At 45.5% G+C, this 27,653-nt stretch overlaps 1 protein-coding gene across 3 annotated transcripts in view; it reads left to right on the top strand.

Moving 5' to 3' along the window:
- Positions 1-3,764: 3,764 nt before the first annotated feature.
- The window catches only part of DGKI (diacylglycerol kinase iota), a 202,143-nt gene continuing 178,254 nt past the window's right edge, over positions 3,765-27,653 (top strand). For 2 of the 3 annotated variants that reach the window (XM_063154105.1, XM_063154104.1), the window contains exon 1: positions 3,858-3,952. Coding sequence is in view for 1 of the 3 variants with exons in the window: in XM_063154098.1 (XP_063010168.1) it covers positions 3,765-3,952 (188 nt within the window). In the remaining 2 variants the exon portion in view is untranslated. Of the gene's footprint in view, positions 3,953-27,653 lie in introns of all 3 variants that reach the window. The other variant, XM_063154098.1, reaches the window with a different exon arrangement.

Here is a 27,653-nt window from a genome sequence, read left to right as displayed (position 1 = left end):
CCCTTTCCTGATTTGTTTGCTTTAGGATTTTTTTAGTACCATGGGCCTCATGCTTGTGGCATGCTGGTGAATTTGGCTTGCCCTGTTTATTCCATGCTTCAGATTCCTGGTCTGCAAAGCCACGGGTAGCTTCCTCCTCTCTGCAAATCACACTGAGATTAAGCAAAGCAAGGTGATTCAAAGGGGATAGCAATTGGAAACAAAAGCATATTTCCTTTCTAATGGATAATAATGCTTGCATGTCTTGTCTCACTCCAGTTTGTGCCTCAAAAAGTCAAAGTGATTTATTTGATTTCTCATTTTCTTGGTGTTGTCTCCCTGTGGGCTTCAAATGGTTATGCTTTCATTATTGAATTGGTCTTACACTCTATTTGCACGAGTTCTATACATTGCTATAAAATTACTATTTTTTATCTCTCCAGTAAGAAGGAAATTAAAAGTTCTGGCCCCTGTCTTTACTGTGGCACAGCTGAGGGAAGATAAGAATAAGTTCATGACTGTTGGATTGTCTCATTTTCTCTGTCTAAAGCAATGCTTAGGGTCTGGTTAGCCCTCTTTTTAAAACCTTTTTGATAAAAATCTGTGTTTGATCTGCTCAGCTGAGGTGGGTCCCTCCTTGCTGAGCCTCAGCATCCCTCAGTTTCCCAGTGGATGAGCAGTGCTCCACTAGACCTTCAGATGTTGTCCAAAAGGGAATGATGCTGTGGTGGATCCAATCTATCAGCATTGGATCTGGAAAGCGAAGCTGGCCTTTTATGTCACATTAAAAAAATATTTACAATTTGAGGAGATGCAGATACATGCATACACATGTCTATGTCTATAAATATATTTTTATATGTTTTATATTTTTTTCATTGAATGTTGGGGGCTAACCTGGGATTGAATTTTGTGTGAATTTAAGGAATATGGAGCATTTAAGTAGACTGACTTCTCACTGGCTAGCCTGGCACACTGAACAAGTAAGGTTGCCTCATCCTTTTCCTCCCCAGTCTCCTTTTTCATATATCCATCTCTTTTCTATTAGAAAAAGAATTTTCAGTCCCTCCCACTGCAATAAAACTTACCACAGTGCACACAGTCTGTGCACACTGGAGTGTTCAAAATGGGATTTTACAGGCATGTGAGTAATGGAATAAACCTTCCCTTGGCTTTACTCCAAAAGGCTGAAATCCCTCCTTTCGCTGCAGCTCCTCCATCATTCCCACCATCCACCCTGCTGTTCATGGCATGCAGTGTGGTGAGAAGTTCCCACCCAGGAAAAAGAGCTCCCCACCTGCTGAACCTTGTCAGCTCTCCCAGACAATCAGGGCAGGCACCACGGAGTGGGGTGAGGTGCTCCATTTAACCTGACAGCACTTAACCCAGACCTGGGAGTTAGGATTTTTTGTTTGCGTGATAATCCCAGATACTGGCAAAACCTGCTAAAAATCTATTTTCGTGCTCATGCTTTCCCTCCTGGCCCGGTGGTGTGTCTGCAGCCACACCTTGGAGCAAATGTGATACTCCCACAAAGTTTCCACTGTTGCTGCCTTCCTGTACCCACAGGGATTGGCAGCCCCACCACAGGTGTAATAGCTAAGCAGGGCTTTCCTTCACGAGCCTCAGACTCTCATAATTGCTCATATTCAGAAAAAAAAAAGGCAAAGGAAGTCAATTTAGCTCTCCATGTTGCAAATGAGTCATGCAAATTGCAGCAGTCAGAGGAAAAATAGGTGATCCCGGAGCAGGGTGTAAATTTGGTCGTGTGGATAAAAGAAGGGTTATTGACAAGCAGGAGCGGCAGGAGAGCTTGTGCTGGAGGAGGAGGTGGCTCAGTGGCATGGATCTTCACTGGAGAGGGGGTAGGAAACCCTGATGGGCTGTCAGGCTGTGCTCCAGATGCTCTGGGGGAGGTGGAGCTGGGGCACAGAGCTGGTGACAGAGCTGTTCTCATGTGGGCCAGAGGCTGAGAGAATAAAGCTGTGAGATGATGCACAGTGTTCTGCTCTCCCAGTGCAAAATTAATTTGCAGTTACAGGTTTTTTAGCACATGTCATTGGCATCTTCTCATAGCAACAGGCCACAAAACTTTCACCAATGACAAAACCTCAAAACAGCACTGATAAGAGAGGGATCACTCCCCACCCTCAAAGCTGACTTTTGGGCTGGCTCTGAACTGCTCTTTGACAGCTCCAACTCAAGATGGTTTAATTTGGTTCTGCAAAAAACATTTGTTACATAGTCTTAAATTGAATGCTTTCACAAGGAATATTCACTGCTGATTTCCCTGGAGGTTCAACCAGAGACTTTCCAGCTCTCAATGGAAAAGGACCAATGGTTCCAGTGGAGCTGCATGCTGGTTTGGAGATCTCTCTGCACACAGCTCAGAGGAGGATCCAGACCTTCCTTTTACAGTCCTGCATAAGAACCTTAGTTTTACTTCTAATAAGCAAGGGTTTTACATTGCTTAATTATACTTTACATGCTTCACTAGTAATTAAATGTAATCTGGGAATGGAATTGGAAAGGAGCGAGGATCAGGTGTAAGGAATCTCTTGACTGTCACGAACCTGATTGGCACAGGGCTCACACAGAAGAGGCAAGGCTGCTTAGGGGAGCCATCTGTGGAGTACAGGAGTTACTGAAATCTCTTCCTGCAGGGTTTGCCTTCTCTGTAGAGCGTAATTGTTCATGCTTCTTCTTCTTTTTTTTTTTTTTTTTTTTTTTTTTTTTTTTTAATGTCTTTCTATTTTGGATTGCATTACCACAGGGAACTTTTGCATACAGAAAGCAAAGCACTGTCTGTGCATAATTCCTACAGTAATTTCTGTATAACTGCAGACCTGCAATAATTCCTGCAATAATTTCTGTATAGTCGCAGACCTCAATCTTTCCTGTACCTTTCAATCTTATTGTCACTGTCACCTCTTGTGCTGAAACACGCTGACACTTCCCTCTGAAGTTTTCCTTAGTGTCCCCTAATGAAGAAAGGGATAAGGTGGGAGTACAACTAACTTTATGGAAGGGCACCGTGATGCTCGTCAGGTGTCTCTGCCCCTGGGCGCTTTGAGACTCAGCGCACCAAACAGAGATCACGGGGGGGCAAATTGGAAGCGATTGGAAGACGAGGGCAGCGCTGGGTGCCCCGGGGCTCCTGTGCTCGCTCGGGAAGATGCTCACTCGGGAAGGTGTTCACTGGGAAGGTGTTCTCTCGGGAATGTGTTCTCGGTGTGATGGGAAGGTGTTCTCTGGGAATGTGTTCTTTGGGAAGGTGTTCTCTCGGAACGTGTTCTCGGTGTGATGGGAAGTTGTTCTCTGGGAATGTGTTCTTTGGGAAGGTGTTCTCTCGGGAATGTGTTCTCGGTGTGATGGGAAGGTGCTCGCTGGGAATGTGTTCTTTGGGAAGGTGTTCTCTCGGGATGTGTTCTCGGTGTGATGGGAAGTTGTTCTCTCGGAAGATGCTCTCGGTGCGTGTGGCGGGGCGCGGCCGCGGGGCGTGGCGCGGTGGGGCGCGGCGGGGACGCGGCGCTGCCATTGGCCGGCGGCGGGCGGGGCGTGGCGGGGGCGTGGCCGGGCAGGAGTTTCCCACAATGCCCCGCTGCAGTGCGGCCGCCGATGGATGCTGCGCGGTCGCGCTGCCATTTGCAGCCGCCGCGGCTCGCAGCGCGCCCCGCGGCCCCGGGAGCTGCGGCGCCCCGGCCGCCCCCCAGCGCCTGCAGCCGCCGGCCGGGCCTCCCCTGCCCCCGCCTCCTGCTGCTGCTCGGCCCCGCTGCCCCGGCGCAATGAACCCCCCCGCGGCCGGCGGGGAGGAGACGGGGGCGGCGGGCGGCGGCGGCTGCCGGGGCGCCGAGGGCGGCGGGGAGGCGGCGGGCGCCGCCGGGATCCCGGAGGAGCAGGGGCTGTCGGCGGCGGACGAGTCGCTGGAGGAGAAGCTGCGCAGCCTCACCTTCAGGAAGCAGGTGTCCTACAGGTGGGTGCCGGCCGGCCGGGCGCCTCTCGCTGCCTGGGGAGGCGGCCCGAGGGTCCGGCGGCGCTGCCCTCACGCCGCTGCCTGGCCGCGGCACCGCCGGACCCGCCTGACACCTACGGGGCTCCTTCTTCATCCCGAAGTCTGAAAGAGCTCTCCCAGATCTTAAGGCAGAGAGCGAGCTGCTCCCAGCCCTGCTGCTGCCGCCGGGTTCGGGGTAGCGGCAGCGCCAGGGGAGATGGGGAGCGAGACGGGGAACGCGGGTGAAGTTCGGAGTTACTCCGAGCCAGAGCGGGGCTCCTGCCCGGCTGGCTGGGGATTAGAGCTTGTCCTTTTCAGTGGGAACACAGCCGCCCGTGATCCTGGCGCCTCAAACGCTCCTCAAGGGGATGGGAAAAGCCCTTCTGGCGGCAGCGCTGCTCCCCGCGGGGTTTGGCTGTGGGGATTCTCCCGGAGTGCGGTGTCCCCTCCCTGCCCGCTCCCACCCGCGCCCGCCGCCGTTGCGTAAGCGCCGGCGGCTGATAAGATAAGATAGGGGGGCTGATAAAATAAGACAAGATAGGGGGGTGCTGTGCCCAGACTTGACTGCGGGCTGGGGGCCACCAGTGACGGCCCCCGGGTGCCACATGCCCCGCTGGGGCCTGAGCAGGACGGTACTTCCATAATCACGGTCTTCTCTTGTCATGGCTGTGCGTTTGCCTCACGTGTCTGATGGCAAATAAATGTTTTTGTTCCTCCTGTAAATACACCTGCGTCGGTGGGGCTGGTCTGCTCCTCTGTTCCCAGCTAGGAGCTGCTAATTGGCAGCATCTACCCAAAAGGATTGCTGGCTGAGAAGGTCCGTGCCAAAAAGTTTTTGAGTGTTACCTAATTCTGGTTGCAGAGCCCCTGTGGAGGCAGCGCGCCATCAGTAACTAATGTTCTAGTGTGCTCGGGGATGAGCCCTCTCAGCTGGCAGGGCAGAAAACACAGAGCTGTTACTGGTCCCTGCAAGGAAGGAGTCTCTAGCCCCAGGTAAATTAGCTGAAGGCTCTCCCCAGCCATGGGGATGCTCAATGTGCTGCCAGTTTACAGCTGGGATAACTTAGGAGCTGGTCTAAGCTCTGCATGTGGCAGGGCTTACAGATGATGTAATTAAACACTCTTCCTAGCTGAGTTTTATATAATACCTGATGTGTGCAGAGAGGCTTTCCCCAGCAGGGCTGATGGTCCCAGCAGTGAGAGTGAAGTTTGGGATGATTCATCCTGGACTCAGTCAGGTGAGCGATGTGAGAATGAAAACTTAGTGGATACCTCTGAAACAAACATTGCATCAGCCAGCTCTGGGTGCTTTTGCATCTCTACCCTGACAGTTTTCTTAGCTTGTGCCATTTAGGGGCAAATCCCTTGCAGGTAAAGGCAAAGTCTGAGGTGCTGAAATAAGGTGGCTGCTAACAAAACAGGTTTGCTCTTGTGTTTGCTCTTGGGACAGAAAGGAAGGAGTTTGCAATAAGTCTTCTTAGTGGCTTTTTTTGGGGGTGGCATGGGTAGGGAAGAGAAGATAGTGAAATCTGTTTCTAATGTTCTGCTGTTTAGATTGTTGAGAAGTGTGTTAAAGTTGTGGGTATTCTTTAAGTTTGCTGCATGGTCAGTATTTGTAAGGGTTTAATGTTAGATGCTTTTAAGGGAAATGTAGGGTTTTTTTCGTCTTTCTCCTCTCCTTCATCTATGCAAGCATATAACAAGTCCTGAACTTTCAGATATCAAGGCCTTTTCTTAAGCACCTCTTGATGCCTATCACTCATTCTACTTGACTTAAGATATGTGCAAGAAAGTAAATTTTCTTTCCACCCGTGGATTTCCACACCTTTTCCTTGTTTATGGCTGGTTTCCTACAGATAATATTCACTTTATCATTTATCCATAATGAGAACAATCTAGATAGATAGAAGAGTATAAAACTTCCACAGAGGACCTCCACTGAGTTCTCCACACCCTGTAACCCCAGTCTCTTTAAATTGCTACCATTTCCCTCAGTAATTTATGGTGCTGAAATACATTTGTGAATGTAAATGGCTATGTTAGGTCCAGGAAAAAATATTTACATTGGCACTTGGACTCCCTTACCCACTGGCACAATAGAAATTATTCAAGGCTTCACAGAGCCTTTCAAACAGCTCATTGAGGGCTCTATGCAGGTGCATTACATTGCCATACACACCTGTAGAGCTGTTTTTATACATTCAGGAATAAAAAAACCCCAACAGTTGCAACTTGCTTAAAATAATAAAGGTGCATGAAAATGCACGTAAAGGAATAAAACTGTTGGTGGCAGCTGAAGGAGTGAAATGGGAGGTCAGGGAATTGTTACAGGGGAAAAAAAGAAGAAAACCTTCTGCTGTGACAATGTTATTGAACTGCAGTTTGCCTGAGTCTGGGCTTAAAGTATTATCTTCGCTTTTAATTTGTTGTTGAACAGCAAATATCCTCAGTGTGACACATTAGCTGATATTGCTGTTGCTTGCAAAGAACTTGTTAGTTTCTCTCAAATGGCACCAAAACTCTGAGTAACATGTTCAGAAATCAATGTTTTGTACCGATGTGCCCTGTAGCCTGAAACGCAGAAACCGCTGTATTAAACACGTCACGATTTTGTGTAGCAAACACCAACGTGGGCGTGTTTGTCCCCCCAGTCAAGCCAGCAGGAGGAAAAACTTGCTGTAAATAGCACAGGTATGCTAGGTGGGGAGTCTGACAATGCCCATGGCCTTGCTCCCATGCTCCCAGACGTACCCACCTTGCAGCTGGCTCTCGGCAGGGCTCGCTGTCCTGTCCGATCCGCTGGGAGCTGATCCGTGCTTGCTGTGCTCTGTCCCCAGCACTGTGCTGGAACTGGGGACACACACACACGGGGGGGGGGGATGTGCCACTGTCCCTGCCTGAGCGGGACCTGATGGATTTAGAGCACTTTGGAGTGTGGCTGCTCCCGTGTCCATGGCTGGAAGATCCCTTGAGTGCATCTTCCTTCTCCTGGGATCAGCCGGGACAGCCGCCGGGACAGAGGGAAGGGATGGGACAGGACGGGATGGGGACTGCAAACAGAACCTTGAGTCCCTTGCAGCCCCCGTCGCCTTCCAAAGAGAGTGACAGCCACACAAATCTCCTTTTTCAGGTAGCAATCTCCCTTTTCATCTCTCAAATCTCCCTTTTCATCTCTTAAACCATCCACTCCATGGCTGGATGCTGACATCAGGATGCCAGCAGCTAAGCAGCAATTCTTAGCCCTGATTTATGTTTTACCCTGCACATAAGGAGTTAAATATCTTAACGATGTTTTGGCTCTTCTGCTGAAAATCTGACATGTTGGCTTACAGAATGAAAAACTTTTTTTCTTTATTTTTTTTTATAAACTGATAAAACCAAAAGTTCAATTTCCTGCCCCTCTGTTAAAAGATTGGCAAATGAAAACTGAAAAGTGAATTAAATGTGCACATCTGCCTGAGAGAAATGCTTTTTACAGTTTGGTTCTCAGAATATTATTTACCCCATACATTTCTATACCCAGCAGATTATTTACAAGACATTGGAACAGAAAGCTGTGAGGTAATATTTTTTCCCTTTAATTTTTGTTATTTTGTCATTGCAAAGTTTGTGAGGGACATTCTGGTGTCTTTTAGATTAAGTAGGTGTTAAAGTTGCTTTCCTGAAGTAAGTTGTGATATAAAGAGAAATTCAGATTGTAGCAAGGATAGGTGCTTAGTAAGAATATACAATAAAAAGCTAAGGTAGGAGGAAACCTGGAAAATAAAGCATTATCTGGCAGTCTCCTGCAGGTATTTGCGCCTCCAAAATCTAATCTGAAATGCAGTCTTGGCATTTAATTAAGCTTAGAGAAATAGTAAAAGTAATAAATAAATGAATAAAAACCCCAACCAAACAAAAGATCATCTCTAAAAATCAAAACAAGGCAAGCCAACTGAAACAATCAATAGTGCAAATGGTTTTTAATTTCTTAATTAATTATTATCTAGAATTTCAGGGAATCTTGATTAGTGGCATAGTAAATAAAACTGAAGTTGTAATTTTTAATGTCCGTCTTGTGAGAGCTCAGGTGATGCTTGGCAAACACCTGTCACCAGAGAACAGTTTTCCTAGAGAAATGCAGTTTCATTTTGACCAGGCTGAGAACTCCTGACTGAGGCAGTGGGTGGCAGGCTTTAGAGGTTTTGCTCCTCCCTGAGCCAGGAGTTTCCAAGTGTGGGGCTGTAATTAATGAACACCTCAGAGTCCTGTGCTGCTACCTGGCAGCTCTGTGCTCCTGCCGTGCCCTTGGCCAGACAGGGGATTCCAGCAGGGAGCCATGCATGGCCCTTTTGGTGATGGAGAGGCTGGAGGTGCTCTTTCCTTGGCTGCCCGAGTCCCCTGGGCACCCAGCTGCACTCCTGGAGCAAAGAGTCACTGTGAGAGCACCTCAAGGAGGGCGTTTGGGTTCCCTTGGCTGGAGTTTCTGCCCCTCGTGCCAAATGGATCTGCTTGGGATGTGCCTTGTGTGCTTTCCCGACCCTTCCTCTGCCAGCAGAAGGCAAGAATGGAGCTGGCCTCTCCCCCTGCAGCATCAGCAGGAACTGCTTGCCTGCCCTGGCACAGCAGTTATAATTAGAGCAGGTTTTATCACTGCTTTTGAAGGGGGAAAAGTTATGGCAAGGAAATTCTGGGAAATCCTTATTACACAAACCCTGTCACTGTTGATGAGCATTTAAGTACCTGAGACTACAGATGGGGACCAAAGTAGAAATGTAAATTTGAAAACATCCTCATTATTTGTGTTCTTTTGTTTTCAGACATGATAACAGTCATAAGACACGCATCACTCCTCAGTAAATATTAAATATAGACAGGATAATAGATGTGTTTCCTATTACTAAGGCTTAATTGTTTTATGAAATGTGACAGCATTCACTAGTGTACTGTGAAGTATTATTTATAACTTAAGCTGAATGACATTTGTAAAAATGAAAACATCCAACACAAGCCTTTGATCTTTTGATTGTGTTGTTTTATTTTACCTAAGTTTCTTTGAATATTAGCGCATTCTAATGCTATAAATGATTGCAGCTACTCTGCATGAAAATGATGGATGGGTTTTTATTTTTTACCAAATGTGAAGGAAATAATTCTCACTCTCTGGCCTAATCTCAGAGGATCTGCATGCAACTGTCTTTGTTAGGAGTTGTGGGCAGGGACTGTGCAGTCTTCTTACCACCCACTCGTGCAACAGTAACTCGATTTACTTTGTCACCCAAGACTTTCATCACCATTTTGCCGTTTCCACCCAAAGCAGATGACTGGATGTTTTTGGTACATGAGAGGGCCTTCATGAAGCCATTTGATTTATAAAGCTTTGAGGTGGAAGCTCTGTGCTGCAGCAAAATGCAGAAAAATGCTAGGATAGTCAGAAAGAAGAATGCTACCATGGGAAAATCAAGTTGACATTTAAGGCTCCCTCCTGACATTGAGATGAGGCTGCCAGTCTGGCCATCAATGTCTCTCTATGCAGCACAAAGTGAAGGGACTCTCTTTGAATTTAAAGTGTGTCTGACCTTCTCCCTTCTGTATCTGGGCTTAGCAGCACCTCACAAAAGAGGTGCTGTGGGTGGTGACTCTGACTGAAATGACACATGAGCTGCAATGGAATTATGTACATAGTCAAAATGAGATAAGTGCACCAGTGATCCGAAAGGGTGAGCCTCTGTGGGCACATAATGAAGCTGTTGTGTAGCACAGGCACGGATCTGTACACTCAGATTGCCCTGCAGGTGGAAAATTTCATCGTGTGAAAAGTGCTGAATCAGGTGCCACATAACTTTGATGAAGTGGAAAACCGATTTTGTTCTCTCTAGTCCTTTGGAATAAACGAGCAGGTAGTCACTTCTTCTCTCCTGGGTCAGCCATGGGGCTGAAATGATCTTCTTGAAGCCTCACCAGACTTTTGATAGCTCTGTTTGGTTACTTTTTTGATTGTTTGGGTGTTTGTTTTTTAAATTTTTAAAAAAAAAATTTTTGGCAGCTTGGCTGAGGTTTTGTGAAGGAGATGTGGATAGGCAACAATCTCCTGTGCTCTTTCTGTTGCTTTGTGGTACATGCAGCATGAGATACACACGTCACAGTCAGACAAAAGATTTCACAAATGTTAAAGAAAGGAAGAATGGGGGAAAGAATAACAATAATAAAAAATCAGGAGTGGCAGCCTCACATCTCTGTATCCACTTCCAGTTACAGAACTGTCAGTGAAAAACTTTGCCTTGGAATACAATGTATGTAGAAATTTGGAGCTCTTCTATTGTCTCGCTTTACAAAGTTCTTGTTTTGGTTCTTTATAAGCTCTTTGTGAGTGGAAGTAATGCATGAACTCAAGTATATGAGTACATGTTCACCCACGTGTCCAGTGTTGGTCTGGGGACATTTTTTTCTCCTGCTTCTTTTAGGTTTTGAATGATTCTATGATTTATTGCCCTTATCAAAGGAAAAGTGGTGTGGGATGGGGTATATCTGAAAAAAAAAGTGCTGAGAGCATCTCTAGGGAAGCCCATGTGTGTGTAGGGAGACTGCAGGGGTCTCTGTGTGCGTTAGTGCTGGGTATTTGGGGGCTGTGTGTGGCTAAAGTGATGTCCCTTCAGGGTGAAGAAGGTTTTATGGTAGGACATGAACATGAAAGATTTTGCTGTGTGTTTTAGAAGTTGCAATCATGTGGGAAAACCATCTGTGCTTTCACCAAAACCTGCTGGGCCCTCTGTGGGCTGAGAAATACACACCACAGTGTGCTGTGTGCTTGTGGGCCTTGGTGCATGCTCTGTATAAATATCCAGGGACAAAGATGAAGGATAAATGACAACATAACAGCAACAACCTTATGTTGTCATTATGTTGCTAATTCCAATGTGTGGTGTGTGAGTTTTCAGCCTTTTTCTGTCCCTTTCTCTAAGGTAATGCATATTTATGCATGCAAAACGTTAATGTGCTTGCTCATGGCAAAGGCCATAGGTCTGATGGAAAGGGCAGTGCCAAGACCTGTGTCCCAGGTTTTCATTTCTCTCCCTTTAAAAGGCCCCACATCTCTCTGGTTTCACTTCTCGTTTCTGTCTATACAGTGCTTGTCCTTTCTGTTCCCCTGTGTCTCCTGGTGTGGATGTGCAGCTCCTTCCCTGGTGCCAAGTTGTGCCAGCCCCTGGATTCTCCCTTTACCCTTTCTCTGGGGATGCTGAGCTCCTGGTGAGGCTCTTGCTGAGGCACATGCAGCCCACTTTGTGAGCAGGAAAGCTGATTGCCTCTCAGCCAACTCCTAAAGGCTTTTATTTTTCTACCTGGAAACTTGTCTTTTGTGTTTTGCCTAGAAAGGAATTCAGGGAGGATTTTGTCCATGGAGATAAAGATGTGTGCAGTCCTCACACCAGCACCACCTTGTCTAATGTGTGCCACATACTGGCACAGGCTACTCCAGTCAGCGCTTGAATTGGTCTCTGAGGGAAACACTGGGCTTGGGATGACTCTGGTTAGGAAAAAAAGAGGTTTTTCTACCTTAAATTTCACCAGAATTTTTTCTCTTACAAAAGACCACAGTCCCCCATCTGAGTCTGCAGAAGAGATCCGCAAACAAAGTAGGAGACAAAGTAGTGTCAAGGAAGAGGCTGCTTGGTTTTTGACTCAAAAAAAAAAATCTAGTGTGCTGGTCGGAGCCTTACCTCAAATTAAAAGTGTAATTCTTGTCCATTGGATGTTGTCTCAGCTTTTTCCACCTGTTGGGCTGTAATCTGTGACAATCAATGACAAAGGCAGCCTGAATTTTTGTAAGTGCACTTTGAGAAACAGAGGGAAAGGAACACAGAGAGACTTATTTTAGAGTGCAGATGGAGTCTGTGGGACAAAGCGGGAACAGATCTTCAACCCTAGCATTTAGAGCAAGACCTCTCATCCAGGCCAAAAAGAGACTGGAAGAGAAAAGGATTGAAACTGCAACTTACAGAGAAAACCTGAAGGCTGGGGGAGAGGCAGAGGACAGCTGTGCATGAATATTATAATTTGATCTTGCTTGGAGTATAATATACCCAAATATATCTAAAAGGGGCCAACAGAAAAGCTGGAGAGGAACTTTTTACAAAGGCATGTAGTGACAGAACAAGGGATAATGGCTTTAAGCAGAAAAAGGATGGGTTTAGATTAGATATTAGGAAGAAACTCTTTCCCATGAGGGTGGTGGGGCACTGGCACAGGTTGCCCAGAGAAGCTGTGCATGCCCCATCTCTGGAAGTGTCCAAGGCCAGGTTGGAAGGAGCTCTGAGCAACCTGGGACAGTGGAAATTGTCTCAGCCTATGGATGGGGTGTTGGATCAGGATGATTTGTAAGATCCTTTTCAAACCAAAGCATTCTTTGATTCTATGAAGTTTTGCTTCTGACTTATTTCATTGAGCGAGTGGGAGGGTTCCTTTTTAAAGATCTTCTGTAGCCTGAGGCTGCCACAGGGCACTAATTCTTCTTCTGAATGTCTCAACACCTTCAGTTAATTTAGTGAAATGGCTCAGCATAAAGTTGGGGAAGAGGCTGAGGGGAAAGGGAAGGATTTGCTAGATGTTTCTGAGGAATGAATGATCAATAAATAATGTGTCCATGACAAAGAAAGCTGGTGTAGGGCTGACCTTACCTGTGCTCTGGAATTGAGCCTGATAGGTATTTCCCAATACCTATCTATACTGCATTTTTGAGGAACTTTGGTAGTTTGAAGCACTTGTGCTAGGAAAACCTTGGTAATGAGGTCCTGAACCTTTCCGTTCTGGATTTCCATTCCAACGCAGCTCTGAATGGCGCTGCCAGCATCCCTTTCCATTTAACAGCTGTTTGAAAGCTTAGATAGGTTCAAAACTTACAGTTCCTAATGGGAAAGTGATGTTTCATGATTTGGTTTCATGCAATTTTTTTTTTTTTTTGGGTGGGGTGGGGAATGGTGTTATAACATTAAAGTCTACATATAAAGATTTGCAGCTCACCAGCCCTACCTGACACTACCTGACACTAATTCCATTGCTGTAGACAAATGGCCAGGCAGTCAGAGAGAAGGGAGGTGTCTAATTGTACTCAAGATTGAGGTATAATTGAACACTTCATTTCTCCCCCTGTGGCTAAACAAGAGGGATGAGAAGATGAGGATGCCCTTCCCTTGGGCTGCCAATGAGGTGTGCAGCATCAGCAAGGAGGTCACTGATGGGCAGTGGTGCAGCTGGCAGCCCTGTAACCCCAGCTGGGCCACAGATGCACTGCACAGATAAATGATTTTGGTGTTTTGGTGGTCTGACTCCGTGCAAGAGCTCTTGGAGGAGAGATGTGGGCTCTTCTTCAATGCCCAGGGACTTGGGGGAAGGTGTTTAGTGGTCAGAGGTGTGGGTAGTGGAAATGTGGTGGGCAAATACTTTGTCTTGCTTTCAATATCCTTTTCAGATTTATTCAAAATTATCCATTCCTCCCTCGCTGTTACTAAGGAGTTTGTGTTTAATATGTACATCTAAAATATGTGCATATTAAGGCTATATGATACAGAAATGTTTGGGGGTATGAGCTGATGCTTTTTAGAGAAGGAGTAAAAAATTATAATGTTTAATACAGACATAATTATTAGAAGCACTGCGCTTATGTAGAACTCGCTTCAATATTTGTAATTTCGCCAACTTCAAAGGATTTCAAAATTGTAAAATTTGTTTCAATATTTCTCATTTCTTTCAAATGTTCATGAGTTTTGCCTGTCATAAAACCAAACAGCAAAGTCCTCAGTAGTGAGGTTATATTTCTTCTAAATTGTATGACTCATCAGGAAGCTTGACCCACTGGGGAGCATTTTCCAAGTGGAGCAGGGATTAGGCTTCAATTGCACAGATTCATCAAAGATGGTGAGTCGAACACCCTAGAATCCCTCTGTGCTCTGAAACTGCTCCCTGATGTTGTGTAATATGCAGGGGAGGGGACTGCCTGTGATGCTCTGAGAAGTGCCATGGGGTTTCTGGGCACCATAGGAGGGGATGAGGAAGCAAAATAGCTTTAAAGCCCGTTGGCATTAAAAGATGATGAGAAAATACCTTCCTGTCATCACTTTATTTCATTAGGTTGCTAATGAGTTTCCTCTAGGGATGGCAATGGGGTAGTTCTGATGCTTTTATCCAATTAGTGAGTGATCCCAGGAGTGTATCCTTTTGTTGTGAAAACACACCGAGGTTCATTCCTCCTGGAGCACTGCATCCTGCAGGTGCTCTGAAGGCAGTGAAATGCCATGGGAAGGTGCATGCCAGGCCAGGTCCCTCATTTCTAATTGCTGATGTTAGCCTGATCTGTGGGTTTGAGATGGAGCCCCAGAGGGCAATGGACTCTGTCGTGAAAGTAAGTGAAATGCCAAAGATGTGAATAAAGTTTCATTATGAGTTTTGAGGTTACTTGTAAGTTGAGACACTGAGAGAATTCGCATTTTAAAAACCCTGGTGCAGATAGGAAACAACAGATAAGTGCCTTTGATGCTACTGCCTCAAGGGATATCCACCACCAGCGCCTTGCCAGCTGCTTGTGCTTGTAGGAACCCTTGCTTCTGGCACTGTAGTCACCTCCAGCTTTTAGCTTGATTTAAAATGACATTGAAGAAGGAGTTAGCAACAGTACTGATGCAGCTGACATGGTTGGTTGTGGGTGGCCTTCTCTAAGTGAAAAGAACTTAAACTATTCCTTGTTCTCCATTTCTGTCTCTGCAGGTAGCCAAGAGCTGCAAGTGTCATTTCTCCTGCAGGGCACTGCATTTGGCTTTGCAGCAGGTAGTTTTGTCCCTGGCCAGTGTCTACCATGAGAGAATTCATGTCTTTCTATATTTTTTAGTTGCTCTCTGTCCTTTTAATTCTATAATTTCCCTTTGTTGCCCTGCCTTCACCCAGACCCCTGTGCTCTGTGTTATTTATATACCTGGGGCTGTGCAGCCCATGGTACAATGAACAAAGAACACAGAGCTACATGAACACTGGGTTTCACATTCCACAAGGTTAGATTTAAGTTATTGAGGTTGCTCAAACAGTTTTTTCCTGCCTCCAAGGTTAGTGTGAGCTCTATAGCACAGTGCTTTATCACTGATTCTTTACCATCAAGTTTCTCATGAGCTGCCTCCTTCTCCCCATTAGAGTTGCAGTGTGGGGAGTTTCCAAGCCCTGCAGTGCTAGGCTGTGTTGCAGAGGAGTTGCATGCTTTTTTATAGTGTAATTGGAATAGAGACTGGTTTTTGACTTCTTTCTGTCAGTGCAACACAAACCTATGGCAAAAATGAAGAGGCACTAGTCATCCCCCTCCAGCTTTTCAGATTTTATTTTTCCCAGCTTTTTCAGGTACTGAAGGAATGCTGAGAGGTGTCTGACAAGCCCCAGTGATGCACAACAAACAGTGCTGGAGCAGGCTCCCAATGGGTTGGGTACAGGCTAGGGCTGTGATGCTTGCCTGGGCTCTCTTTTGGCTTTGTGAATCTTGATTCATCCTGGACAGCAAACAGCAGAGCAGTGTTTTTCATTTCCTTGAGTGTGATATGGACCATATCACGGTTTGATAAATGTGCCGTGCTCCAGCGCAAACAGCAGAATTACCGAGTGTTGGGTTATTTGGCCTCTGTCTTGGCAGCGCTTTGTTCCTCCTTTTTCAGCAGAGAGAAGGATGAGTAATGCTGGCTGTGATGCTGGGGCAGCTAGGAGCTGGATTGAGGCCAAAGAAGCAGTTAAGATGCCCCCTCACAGATTTTACATCTGGTGTTTAGAAACGACTGCCCCTTCAGTCTAGTGGCATAGGAGTGGCAGCTCTGTCCCCAAAAATCCCCTTACCAATCAAACCTTAATCCATTTGAGAGGGACAAAACCCATAACCTTCGGCAGGGATGGCTGCAGGCAGTCTGGCCTGGCAGGCTCTGGTACCCCCAAAGGGAGGGCTGGCAGAAGCACAGCTTTCCAGCTTTCCTGCTTTCCAGAGGAGACCCTGCTTGTCTTTCCCTCTGGAAACAGCCTGGGCTCTCCAGACCCCAGACTCCATCAACACCATAAGCCAAGCATTATGCATGTCTATCCATGCCTCTGGGCAGTCTCAAGCCAGAAACACTCTAAGAAATGCTGTCTGGGACAGGGAAAACCCAGAGAGAGTGTTGTGTGAGCTCCTCTTTTAAAGAATGTGTTTAGAAAAATCTCACATGTGATTAAAAACAAAAAAGAGATTGAGTGGAGTAAATTCTGCTAATTTTTCCTATTTTATTTTTAAATGAAGGACACAAACCTGAGCTATCTCTGGCTGCAACTGGGTGAGATGTTTAATATGACACACAAGTAATTTTATTTTCTCATATGTAATCTTCTAGTCACCTATTCAAGAGGAAGGAATACATTCTTTCCAATTTTCACCTCATGTCTGGTGAAAATGTGAGAGATCAGATACTAGGGAATTTTAAAGGAAAACCTAATCTGATCCCTTGGATGGGCAATATGGCATTTTTTCCCTTTTTCCCTTAATCCCTGGATTGCTCAGCTCCCTCTCCTCCCCTTACCCCCACCTCCTCAGTGCAGAAAGGAAAGCACTGAAATGTGATTTTGCCATCAGCAGAGGATGGGTTGAAGCTGTCATTTCCCTGCCCATACAACAGCTTCTTCCAATTCCAATTTCCCTTCTTTCTGAAGAAAGGCTTTGAGTTTGGTGTTTGTGTTAGTACCTGGTCCAGTAAGGCACAGCTGCTGAGCTGGGGGCTCCTCTCCTTTCACAGCTCGTGCAATTCTTCTGTGGGAAGAGAAGATCAGATGAGTAATTTGGGGAGAGAGATGGAGGGAAAAAAGGAGCTGACCTATGGCTTTGAAAGTGCTGGGTTCATTCCTCCTCATTTCCTAATTGGCAGGGAGTGCCTTCTGCTCAGGGAGAGACAGAGGCAGGGAGAGCTTCCAGCACACTCTGATTATACCCCTCCTCTGACCTAGCAGAAAAAGAAGGTAATTCACTTTCTTTTCACTCTTTGGCCTTTGTCCTAAGATTACTCAAGTCTTTTGCTTCATGAAAATTGGAGATCATCCCATTTTACACGTGAAGTGCCAAGATACCAAATGGCCTTTCCTTTCTGCCACCAGTGATGTTATTTTGCTATCCTCTGTGGCTGTGCATCTTATCAGTCATAAAGCTGAGCCTGACTGCCTGCTGAAGGATATGGATGTGGGCCTGCTCCATGTGTCTGCTTCTCCCATCTGTTTGTGCTGGTAGCTGCAGGTGATAAAAAAAGGATTTGATTATTTCAACCCACTCAGAGTTTTGGATCCTCCATATGACCAAAGATAGGCTTTTCAGTGGGTCGCCAGCAATTATAAAATGAGAGAAGGAGGGGAAGGAAGGGTGGGAAGTTGTGCTTAGAGTAATACTTTATAACAAATTTTTCCAAGCTTGAAAGAAGCCAATAAGGATGTGAAATACAGAAAGAAAGAAAAGAGGGAAGAAATAAGCTGGGGCACCAAAATCAACTCCACCCACTTTGATCTGATGGGTGAAAAAGAGAAAGATGTGGATTCCTCTCCTGCAGGAGACACAGCTTGCTGTCTCAGGAGGCAGCTCCCTGGCAGGTCAGCTCTCCTGCCCACTCCTGCCTGCATCATGCCCAGAAATCACAGGGGTCTCCTGGGTTCTGCTGTGTCCCAGCTGTGCCTGGACAGCAGCCCCTGCTTCCTGCATGGGATCCCCTTTCCCAGCCCCATTCCCAGCCACCCCTACCCAAACACACCGTGGGAGCTTTTTTGTTCCTTTTTTGTTTGATTCAGTCACTTTGCAAACAGTGTCACAATTTGTCAGGTGCTGAGCATGATACTTGCTTGATGGAAATGTTGGCCCTATTGTGAATCAATCCTAACAGCTTCTCACAGCGAGGTTGTGAGACAATGAGACAAATTTACTACACAGGCAGACAAAGCAGCTCCTATTATGTGTGCAACCACAAATAATAGGAGGATAAATGGGAACCAGTGAAAATATCTTCATGATGGGTGGCTGCAGGCACAACAGTGTGTGTCAGTGGCTGAGTGAGTGAGGGAGGTGCTGGGGACAGCCAGGTGAGCCTGCAGGGCTCCTGCCTGATGTGCCTGAGCTGGGGGTGTGTGCTGAAACACAGGAAAGGTTTCAAAGCCATTCTGTGAAGAGTCTGCTCAAACAGAGTAGGGAAAAACATTTGTTTTTTAAATTATGACCTTTTGCTCATTCTAAGGAAGTTTGGCATCAGGTAATACTTGTGAGGGTACCACAATATATGCATTTACTTGTAGTTCCAGTCTGCTGTGGTGGAGAAGGGTAGCTTAAAAGTTCCCAGGGGAATATTCTCGTTGTAAAAATATTTTTGACATAATATTTTCCAACTAAATTATTCTGGGAAAGATGCTGTTTAAAAAAAAAAAAAATCCTCACAACATGACCAATGTATTTATCTATTAATCTTGTAAGTAAAATATAGAATGGTTGAAATTATAATTCATATTTTATATATATATATAACATATATAATATAATATATAATGTATAAATATATATTATATATGAATATATAATGTATATTTATATATATAACATATAATATAGATTACATTATATGTATAATATATATTACATTATATATATATAATATATTTTATATTATATATATAAAATATATATAATCCTGAGTTCTTCTTTTCACTCTGATTCAAAAGAGAAAAGTGATTTTGTTTTGATCTGAAATATGAGAATTTTCCAATTAATGGGATTGCAGGCCAAAGTTGTTATTTGGTAGCATTTGTGAAACTATCTTGGCCATGATTCATTTTTTATGATAGGAATGTGTTGTAATGACCACATCTAGAGCTGGTCAGCCCTATGGCACTCAGCCTCTTCTGAGCTCCCAGAGACTGAAGGAACATGGAAGATAAATTGTCCTCTGACTGCTAGCAGGAACTTCTTGATGTCATGATTAAAATATGTCATCAGAGTAATATTGGGTGGCCATCCAAATTTTTCCAGCTAAAGAGCGAGGTCATTCTCCAGGGATGTCTGAAAGCTGAATGTACATCAGGTGTATGGTTAATGGTTGGTTTTTTTCCTTTTCTTTCTGAGAATGTTCTGAATCTGGGAGTCTTCCTCTGCAGCTACTGGTGGAAGTAACTGGTCGGTAGAAAGCTGAGTAGTCACTTACTGGCAGCAACTCTTGTCCTACAGAGAGTATGAAAGTGATGTCTGATGTTAGAGCTGGAAAGGCTCCTGCCCTGGAGAGGTCTTCAGGCATTTCTGCAGCTCCTTTCTCAGCATGGAGCAGCTGGATCAGCAATGACCCTCTCTCAGGGAGGTGGCTCCAGGATCTTGGCAGGATGGGGATCTCTCTCTCCCACCATGCTCTGCTTGCTGAGCACCACGGTGTGCTGGGCTCAACAGAATTTTGTACTAGTCAAGTTTCTGTGAGATTTGGCTCTCTGGCCTGAGCAGTTCCCATCCAGCTGGTCTGGGCGGCAGAAAAGGAAGGAGGGTAAGGCTGAAGGGTGTTGGAAACTGCAGCCTGGAAACAAATGTAAGAGAGAGGTGAAACAGCAAGGCAGTGTTATAGTAAATTGTGTCTGGACAAGGGATTGCTGAATTGTCAGTCACAGAACAGTGTCTGCTTGTACTGGTTTTGCTGTTCCAGACATATGTCTCCCACAGGATTTAAGAACTTTCTTGGGAAGAGACCATGTGAATGTGCAGTTCTTGCCATTAAGGCTAATGCATTTCCTTCTAATGGCTCTGCTGTGATGAATCAGTCCCCACATGCACATCTTAGTGGTTGGTGTCACGCCCTGCTGGCTCTGGAAAAATTGTGAGTGCTGGTATGTGTGAAAAGTCAGTATGAGGAGAGGAGGAGTTATTTCTGCAGGATAATTTCAGGCTGGGGACACTACCCCTACTCAATGGTTGTTAGCATGTGAGGGAGTCTTCTCCAGAGGACCATTTTGCCAACATAATTCTGCCTCCAAACTGTTCTCTGGAAGAGTCCATCTCTACTGACTGCAGGCAGTCCATGGAAAGCTGTCTTAAAATTAGTTTTTATGTGGACCCTTCCTACAAACAGGGTGAATATATGTATATTCTTCTTAGTGTTTGACAAATGCTTCCAAATTGAAAAAAGGCAAAACAGAATTTTTCTTGCAAAAAATTGGTGGGTTTTCTTTTTGTTTCTTGGGATTTTTCTGGTTGCTTGGTGTTTTTTTTTTTTTTTTGTTTTTTTGTTTTTTTTTTTTTGTTTTTTTTTTTAGTTTTGTTGTTGCTGTTTGGGGTGGTTTTTTTTGGCAAGATATAAATCTGCTTTGAAGTGGAAGTGGTGGCTTCTTTTAGTGGATGCTGGCAAGTGTGTCAGTTTTATAAAGTGCTGCAATATCTCTCCAGCCAAATAGAGATGTTGCCATTTTGCCTGCTGTGAGCTGCATCTCGAAAATGAGCTGCTTTGCCAGCTGCAGGGGCAGCTGGGAGCGCCTTGTTCTGTGACTCTGCCCTGGTGCAGGCCATGAGAGCACATCTCTTGCCTCTCTAGGGTGTGCACATCTAGGGGGGCACATTTGTCATGTTTTCCATGAGCTACAATAGATTGTCAGGGAAATGAAATGCACGGATTGCCCATGACTGCTGGTCTCAGGATTGCTCTCGAATGGTTCAAAGCCAGCCCTGGCTGCTGAAAGGAGCATGTGTTAGAGGAGGGTGCCTCTGTGCAGGTCCTGATGTTATTCCCTGGGACAGTCCCTTTTTTGGTGAGCTTTGCTCTTAGCTTAACATTTGCTGTTGCTCTAATTCATTTACCTCGCCAGAATGGCACAAACAAAACCTGCAGGGGGGAAGGAATGGGGACAAATCATCTTTATTGTGAATATGTGACACCTCCAGCTGTTGATGGTGTGCTGAATGGCACCTGGGTGGCTGGCATCTGACCTCTTTATTAGTTTTACTCTTTTCTTCCTTTGATTTGTTGGGAGCCTGAAAAGCTATAGATGAAATGAAAAAGGACTAAAGAAGCGTAAATCACTTCAGGCATTCAAGCGTGTTTGTGATTATTCTGCAGGAAGAAAGATGACAGGCTGTGGTTATTTGGTTTATAAGTAGAAGAAAATATGATGAAATAAGTGAGCTCAGGGGCTTTTTCTTTGCTTGCCATACGTGATTGTTTTGTGTGTATTTAACAGGGACTTCACTGCTGCAGCAAATCATCGAAGGGGAATATTCAGTGGAATCCAAAGAAGGATTAGGCTTTAATAGGAAAATGAATTGCATTTGTAACAAGCCTGACTGCTGAGTACCGACAATGTCACTGGAGCTGCCAATGATTTCTTGCTTCAGGAGCTGAGAATGTGATCTGGACGGGCTGGAAGGGAGTGTCTGTGCACTGCGCCTCCCCATCCTTCACTGGGCACATGCCTGTGCTTCTGTCTGCCTTGCCCTGAGTTGGTGGGACATTGAGCAGAGTTTTCAACTCATTGGGCAGTGATTTGATCAGGCATGACAGCCACTAAGAACCTAAACAAATAGCAGAGAAGCTAATTCTGTTCCCCTATCTAAAATTCTAATCTTGTTTGTGACATCATAATTGGTTGCCATAGGGACAATTATGGTGTCATAAAAAAAGGATTAATGATGAGTTTAAGTGAGGATTAAGCAGCTGGAACAGATGAACTTTTTAATAACTCCTGCCTCCTCTGAAAGCTACTGTTTTGTGCATAAAAATATGGCTCCAAATAAAGAATGATGGGCTGCATGAAAGTGAATATGCACTGAAGGAACTATTATGCATGCAAAAGGATATTGCTCTAAGTTTCTGAGGTCTATCAGGATGCTGCACTGTAAAGGAAATCTCATCCATGTAGAGAAATGCTGGAATGAGCAACAGATCTGTGGTTTTTTCCAGGTGTGAAGCTCCACAGTTTATTTCTGTGCATCTTTCTTTTGTGTATTTAAACATGAAAAACTATGCATACTTGGGGTGAATGTTCCACTGTACTTAGTTTAGAAAATAAGCATGAGGGAAGTGATATGTAGAAGATAAATGAATATTGATGCAACTTAATATATTCACTTGTGAGGGTGCTTCAAATTTTAGTGGCTTGTCTGTTTAGAATAGGTTTTGTCAAGAAAATCAGGATTCCTGGAGCTAGCATACTTCAGGATAGATGATCTTAGCTTTTGCCTGTGCTAAAAAGCTGGGAGGGCTGCTCAACAGAGAGCAAATCAAGCAGCCAGGATCCTTGTGCCCAAGCTGACAGGATCTGAACTGCTGCATTAAATGGTCAGTTCACACATGTTTTTTATGCTCCTGATTGTATGTGATTTGTAAAGCAAAGCTTTGAAAGCAAATCTCTATTGCTGATTTGAAAAGCAAAGTTTTGAAAAAAGCTGAATAGTTTCTGCAGCAGGAGTGTCTGTGCTGGCTGCTTTGTCCTGCAGGTTCCCTCAGAGCTGGGCAGGCTCCCTGTGCAGTCAGGTATTGGCAGAAGGGCCATGGACAGCAATTATTAACACGTGACAGGGGATGGAAAAGTCCTGTGATGGCTCTTGGGATGGACTCAGTGGCAAGAAACTACCTGAGGGCCTGTGTGTGGGTGTCAGTGCTTTGTTGTCTCTCTTGCTCTTGTTACCTTTGCTTAACTCTTTCTGTCTCTCTCCTCCTGGCCCTTCTTGGTGCCTCTGTTACGAGCTGGAGAGGAAGGACTGTTTCTGGGAGGGGAAACACAGGGCTCCTGAGCTTTTCTGGGGACCCAGCTCTCTTGCTTATTGCCATGATGTTGGTCTTTGTTGAGACTTTTGGAGTGGAGTAAGAACAGCACCAACTCTTTGGTTGTGGTTGCTGAGCCCTGGAGCAGAGCTGCTCTTGCATCCATTATTGAAGTGCATGGCAATCCTTACCAGAGTGCACAGGCTTGCAGACGGGGGCTTGTATGCCAGATCTCCTGGCATTTCTGCTGGGATTGCATGGATTTGTATACCATGTGCTCCTGGCATTCCTGCTGGGATTGCATGGATTTGCATGGCAGGTGTTCCTGGTATTCCTGCTGGCATTGCCTCCTGCCTTGGGTGCTGCTGGCAGATGAGGTTGGGTGTCCTTGGCCCTGGCCCTGCTCTTGGCTGCTGCATGCTGAGCACAAGCCTCTCTCTGAAGCGTTTTTGGGGAGTAATGACAAACTCTTGGGTCTTCAAAATCCTGTACAGGTGTACATTAATCTCTGCAACATCACTGGGGTGACAGAGGACAGGCTGTTCTCTTACCACAGGAGAAGAAATTCAAGAGAAAAGGTTAAGCAGTGAATTTTTCAGGTGTTAGTAGAGGTGAAGCAGTCCTTTCAGAGTACCTGCTCAGGGACACATGAGCTTGGGGCACCCAAGAGGCTTTCTCTGATTTTTAGCCAGGCTGAAGGTTTCACCACAATTATAGGGGATTTCTGTGGGTATAGTGCCAGTAGGTTTGGATGCTCTGACTGCTGCCTTCTCCTTTCATTTATCTCTTCTCTCCCAAAGTCTTTGACCTTCATTCCTCCTGGATGAATGCAGCAGCGCAGTGTACAACATTTCACCTCAATCTGCCCTTGTGCCCTGAGGCAAAGGATTTGCTGGCCAAGGATCCAACCCTGCTGTTTTGCAATGCTTTGGGAAGAGCAGTTTATAACTGCCATGAGCTGTACTCTGGCTAGTCCTGCCCTCCAAGATACTGAAATCAGCTTGGGAACAAAAATTTTAACAAAATTAGAAGTATTAGAAAGCAAGCATTTTTATCACAGTGCTGGACACATCTGGGGGACTTTTCCCCTAACTGGATGTGTGTTGTGAAATTTTACAACAGGGTGTTTATTCCACCATGATTGATCATATTCATTATAGCATATTTCCTAGCTAATGCATGAACATCACTTTTCCTAGAATTAATTTAGAGGCCTCTGCCTCTTACTGGAAGTCCTCTTATGGTTCTGAAGGGTCATCTTAAGGTGTTTCTGGTGGTCATATTCACCGAGAGCCCCTAGTATTGTCATGACTTTGCCTTGAACTTCTCTTAGGGCATGTGCTGTTATTTCTTGTTGCATAACTTTGCCACAGATGCCCCTATGTTCCCAATTACCTGTTTATCCACTGGTCCTAGCTATGTTTTTCATCCTGTGTGCCCACTTTTACATTCTTTTATCTAATTTGCTAGTTAGTCTTTAAGGTCTATTTTGCATCTTCAAGGCAACTGGTAATTGTTGTTCTCTGTGTTGTCAGTAGGAATATTACAGAGTAGGAGGGTGGCTGCCCTGAGCTTTGTGCAGGATGGGGAGTTCTGTGCTCCCATGTCCTGGAGCAGCAAGTGCAGGACAGAGTGGCTTGATGAGCCCAGAGCAGGGCAATGGCTTGTGCCAACACAGACCCCTATAATCTGTGCTTTCAGGGGGAGCTAAACCCCTCTGCTGTGTGGTTCTGGCTTGATGGTTCTCTTCCGAAATAGATCATCTAGTTGAGTCTCTTTCTAGATCACAGCAGTAATTCCTTGAGGAATGGCTAAGAGGGCACAAACAATTTTATCATCTCCTCCAGACTGGGAAGGTTTGCCCACTACCAGGTGTGGAGATTCAGGCAATTTGAGAATGCAATACCCAAGGAACTACTTGGTTATTTTTTCCATCTGAGCTTCTCCAGCAGTCTGCAAGCTCCTCCCTTCCCACCCAGAGATGTGGGGCTCTGGCTGCCCTGGGCACTCCTCAGCTCAGTGCCAGCTTCCTCAGGGTTTGTCCAGGGACCTGGTGCCACCAGTATAGTGACGGGGACCTGCTGGTACATCAGAGGGGGTGAATCTGGGAAAAAGCACTGCTCTGGCTTGCTCTCAGATGTGGTTTCCCCCTTAAATCCCAAGTTTTCCTTTGTAAAATCAGAGGCATCCTGTTTGTTTACAACAGGCTGCACCAGGTTCCCTCCTCCTTGCTTACAGCAAAGGCAAGGTGTAGAGCTGGAAGGAGAAGTGTTCTGTTCTAACTCCTGCGCTCTCAGGCACTGAGATAAGCTTATCTCAGCTGTGTCTTGGACTGTCTGTGTATGGCACGTGCTCAGTGAGAGGGCACAACTGTGTGCCTCTGAGCTGGGCAGGAGAACATTATTCATGAGGGTCACATGCAGCTGACAAATGTAGAATTGGACCAGTGGTACCTCACAGTGCAGCACAAACAGCCTGGCTGTGCCCTGAGTGCCTGCTGTGCTGCTGGGGCTGGTGGTGGAGGTGCCCCTTGTGACAGCAGAGCTCATGATCTGCCTCTCTGTGGGTGAGGAACAGGACAGGGCTGTCCCTCCTTTCAAACAGGGTGTGAGTACATCTCTAGGCCAGCACAGCTGTTCTCAGAGTCACCTCGCCCTTGCAGAGTTCAGATGGACACCAGCAGCACTTTCTGCCCCAGGCTGAGGGTTTCAGGGACTGGTCCTGCCTGCCTGGGCTGCAGAAGTGTTCCCTGGAAGTGCAGTCCTTGTGGTCTCAGGAGGCATTAAATACAGGTTAAACTGAAAAGCAAGTGGGAGCAGTGGGTCTGGATGCTAACATCTGCCAGAGCACAGAGGAAGTACGTGAAGCAAGGGGAATTTCTCTGTCTTGTTGACACCTAGGCAAGAATTGTGAGCCAGAATGCGTCAATAATGTGTTTATATAGATGCCTTGAGCTCCCTGCTGCTTTCCAAAAAACACAGCCTAAGCTAAGCCTGTTTCACCTTCTAACATTTGAAACCTGTTTCCATTTGCTACATCAAAATCTCTCCCCTCCCCCAGTATTTTATCTTTGTCCTAATTAATCAGAAGATTATTAAAAGTCCTTACCCAAACCTCGTGAACAACTTCTTAAATTCTAGACTGAGTTTATTTCACTTTAGCTGGGACTGAAGTCCTCTACCTCTTGTAAGTTACTGAAAAGCCTTTGATATTAGTTTGCTCACACATGGGTGAAGACACTGTTCTGGTTTTATTAGTGATCTCCATATCAGAGAGAAGACCAGGCTCTGAGGCTAACCAGGAGGTCTTTGAAAGAAAGCTAGAGGCAACCAACACCCCAGATCCCAATCCCATTAATTTCCATCAGATCTGCTCTCCAGCTTCTTTGATTCCTCTGGAAAATTGCTGCAAGTGGATCCACCTCAGAGGAGCCTTTATGGATCAGGGTTTGGTGGCTCTAGAGAGGATGTTGATGCTGTCCCTGTTTGAAATGGGGACTTCCCATGGGTGAAGCAGTAACAGTTTATATCTCACCTAAATCTGGGCCTCACTCTTTAGGGCTCCCCTTTTTAGATATTTTAGAAATATTAAGTAATAAATTTCACTGCAAGATATGTGCAAATGGGAAATTATTTCTGGCTTAGTATTTCTTTTCTGAAGAGCTGTTCAGTCTTATGAGGGTTTTGTTGATGGTAAATGAAGAAAAGAAAACCCTCTAGCCAAATATCTCTTGAAGAGAGCCCCCTTTTCATCTGAATCTGGGAACATGAAAGTACAAATCTGTCTCTTGCTGGAAAATTTCATTTCTGTTCTAATTTGTAATAGGTCTCTAGGTGCTGCAACAATTTCCTTTCTCTGCAGATTTATCCTGAGCCTTTGTCAACAGTTTGGAACTGAATGGATGTTTAAAGTACATTTTTCTCTATTCTTTCCCCTTACATGAAGTAAAAAAGAAAAGTCTAAGCCAATTGGTGACCAAAATGAGCCATGGAGACAAAAGTGTTAAATATGAGTCAGACTATCTTGTTTTAGCGCGTGAGTCAGCTTTGGTTTTAAGAAAAACATTTAAAAGATGATTGGAAAAAATGCTGAATGGAAATATTTCAGAAGAGTCTCTGTGTCCCTGAGTGAGAAGATGGGAGATTTACTTATCTCCGTGCAGAAATGATCACAAAGTGTTAAAAGTAGTACAAGTGATGAGCTCATAGAAATTGAAGGGTCTTCTTTGGGAGGATCATGCCCAGTGTCCCCATTTATGGCAGAGGAAGTGTTATGCACAGGGAATATCAGGGTGCAAGGCCAGGGCAGTGAGTCCCTTGGTTTACCAGGCGCAGGTGCCAGGAACATGTGGGTGCTGGGACTCCAGGGAAGGAGAGACCGAACTGCTCTGCCTGAGCTGCCGTGGAGGCCTTTGGAGCTGGACTGAGGCAGTGATGGGACTCCAGGGAAGGAGAGACTGAACTGCTCTGCCTGAGCTGCCTTGGAGGCCTTTGGAGCTGGACTGAGGCACTGGAGGCTGCTCCTGCCCTTGGCTGGTGAGCCAGGGGCGCTGTGACCACTTTTTGGGGAGGAGACTTTGTGCGTGCACTGAAGCTCAGCCACCTTGGTAAGAGGGTAGCAGGTGTGAAGGGGAAGGGAGCATTTAGAGAATGGAAAGACTGAGGAGTTGGCAGAAATCTATGGAAGGTTTTTTCCTCTCTGGATTTGTTATACCTGCTTCCTCTATTTCACAGCATTACCTTTTTGAAAAAAGGATGATCAGCCCAAAGGGATAATCTTCATCTGTAAAGCTGGAAAACACCAGCAGAGAAGAGCAGGTGATGTGTGGCACAAAATAGCAAATGAACCAGCTAAAAAGCTATCCAAATTCCCTGTAAAAAGAACATTTTGAGAAAAAGCGTAAGAGTTGCCATTAGCATGGAATGGACTATTGCTGTGCACTGTAAATGAAGTAAATTTAT

This window comes from Melospiza melodia, chromosome 4 (genome assembly GCF_035770615.1).
Source record: "Melospiza melodia melodia isolate bMelMel2 chromosome 4, bMelMel2.pri, whole genome shotgun sequence".
NCBI classification, from domain to species: domain Eukaryota; kingdom Metazoa; phylum Chordata; class Aves; order Passeriformes; family Passerellidae; genus Melospiza; species Melospiza melodia.
The sequence above is the reverse complement of the archived record's forward strand: the minus strand, read 5'-3'. Positions and strand labels throughout refer to the sequence as shown.